A 2132-nucleotide genomic window follows, 5' to 3' on the forward strand; every position below is an offset into this window, starting at 1 on the left:
TCTTTCCCTTAAAAAGGGAGCGAAGGAGAACAAAATCCCCATACACACATTAAAACAGGCAGACTTGTGATTCCAGTGTTTCTGTTGCCTTCTTGGTTTCATCCTGTTTTGTGAACCATCTTGTCACGGATAAAGTGGGCTTCTTAATTCCCCACATCCCTTACTGTCCAAATCTCCAGGTTTCTTACTGCAGCCCCTCAGAAAGGGACAGCCAGCGAGGAGTCCTACAGTAATCCACCCTAAGATCCAAAAACTTCACCATGATTTTAACGGCCATGCAACTAGAGTCCTAAGTATGAATTAAAGGTTTCAGGTTTTTTCTTAAATTAACCACTCTTTAAGTGGCTTTTCAGATTGGAAGATGACCTTACAAATGTAAAAGGTTAACTGGCAAATACAGACACTTCCCCAAAGAGCCCAAATCCAGCCATGAGTCATGAAGATTAAAAGGATCAAGACAACCAGTGCCTGAAAACCTCTACGAAACAAACACAAGATCTGTTACAATATGTTTTAAGAATAAAAGACACCACAACCAGAACTGAGGGTATAAAAAAGAGTATGACTATGGTTTCCTTATTTGTGGTCTAACCACAGGATCATGGAGGGAGAAATCACCCCTCATGCTAACAGTAATTTTTCTCAGTCAGGACACAGGAAAGAGGTTGAGGGTAGTCCATGCAGCAACGTCTGAAATCTTACTGCTTGTGTTGTATCAGCTTTTAAAGTACTACATTCTCCCCATCCAGCCCTTCTGATACCCTGGACTTACACAAGGTCAGCTGGGACTAGCAAAGTATTCCAGGGAGGTCCAGAGTGAGCTGTTTGTGTTGGACATTTCTTCCTCTTTAGAGGCCCAACATAAGTTGTGGAGGAGTGTGAAGTTATGAGTTTCCCTTCTCATCCCTGTTCCCAGACAGCTTTGGGCATATTCAGGGAATACCAGGCCTACCTAGCCAGCCTCAAGAACTTCTACAGCTGACACAATCAGAGAAACAGAAAGAGGCTTTACCACAGGGGTGGTCAGTCCCAGCTGGCGTGCCCCCGAGAGGTCCAGGTCACTGATGGTGGTTACTGTTACAATGTGATTCGGGTGGTCGATGTTCACAGACTCTGTCCGCGATGTCACCAAGTGCTCCAGTTCATCAGCCTCCTCTGGGGAGACAACAAATCCTGCACTGCAAAGTGCCCAACATTTCACAGGATATGCTCACTTGTTCCTGCAGTGCCGTGCTAAGTGGGAGGACCCAGCCTTCGCACGCACGGTTAAAGAGCAGAGGGGCTTGAACATCAGCACTACAAGCCTGAAGGGCAAGCTCCTTCTCCCAGCAGAAGGGACCTGCTAACAACCTGGAGATGTCCTCCTGCTTGTTCCTTTCTGTACAACCTACCTGACCCCCTGTCCCACCAGGGCCAGGGGGCTGCAGGAGTCACAGCTCAGATCACAGAATCATATAATAGTTTGGGTTGGAAGGGACCTTTAAAGGTCACCTAGTCCAACCCCACTACAGTGAACAGGGACATCTTCAACCAGATCAGGTTGCTCAGAGCCCCATCCAGCCTGACCGTGAATGTTTTCAGGGATAGGGCTTCTGCTGCCTCTCTGATCAACCTGTTCCAGTGTTTCACCACCCTCACTGTAAAAAATTTCTTCCTTATATCTAGTATAAATCTACCCTGTTTTAGTTTAAAACCATAATTCCTTGTCCTATCACTACAGGCACTGCTAAAAAGTTTGTTCCCATCTTTCTTAGAGGTCTCCTTTAAGTACTGAAAGGCTGAATTAAGGTCTCCCCAGAGCCTTCTATTCTCCAGGCGGAACAACCCCAACTCTCAGCCTTTCTTCATGGGGAAGGTGTTCCACCCCTCTGTTCATTTTTGATCGCTGCCCAGCTTCACAGGGGGACATGAGAGGGGCGAAGAGCTGATGCTGTGGGACAGTGTGCCAGCACCCCTGCTCCAGCTCCTACCACCCAGCCAAGGGTGCCGGACCATGGCGCCCACCTCCCGCAGCCGCCCCGCTACCGGGCCCCGGCGCCCGCGACCGGCCAGCACGTACCGAGCGCCTCCTCCCTCTCGCTCAGCATCTTCAGGTACTCCTGGTGCCGCTGAGGGATGGAAACAGGTCAGTG

At 49.0% G+C, this 2132-nt stretch overlaps 1 protein-coding gene across 1 annotated transcript in view; it reads right to left on the reverse strand.

Moving 5' to 3' along the window:
* The window catches only part of NOL12 (nucleolar protein 12), a gene marked incomplete at its 5' end in the record, with an annotated part of 3028 nt that extends 914 nt beyond the window's left edge, over positions 1 to 2114 (reverse strand). The window contains 2 exons of the mRNA XM_010171361.1: positions 1007 to 1155; positions 2060 to 2114. Of these exons, the coding sequence (XP_010169663.1) occupies positions 1007 to 1155; positions 2060 to 2114 (204 nt within the window). The remainder of the gene's footprint in view (positions 1 to 1006; positions 1156 to 2059) is intronic.
* Positions 2115 to 2132: the final 18 nt, after the last annotated feature.

This window comes from Antrostomus carolinensis, unplaced genomic scaffold, assembly GCF_000700745.2.
Source record: "Antrostomus carolinensis isolate BGI_N321 unplaced genomic scaffold, ASM70074v2 scaffold27997, whole genome shotgun sequence".
NCBI lineage: Eukaryota > Metazoa > Chordata > Aves > Caprimulgiformes > Caprimulgidae > Antrostomus > Antrostomus carolinensis.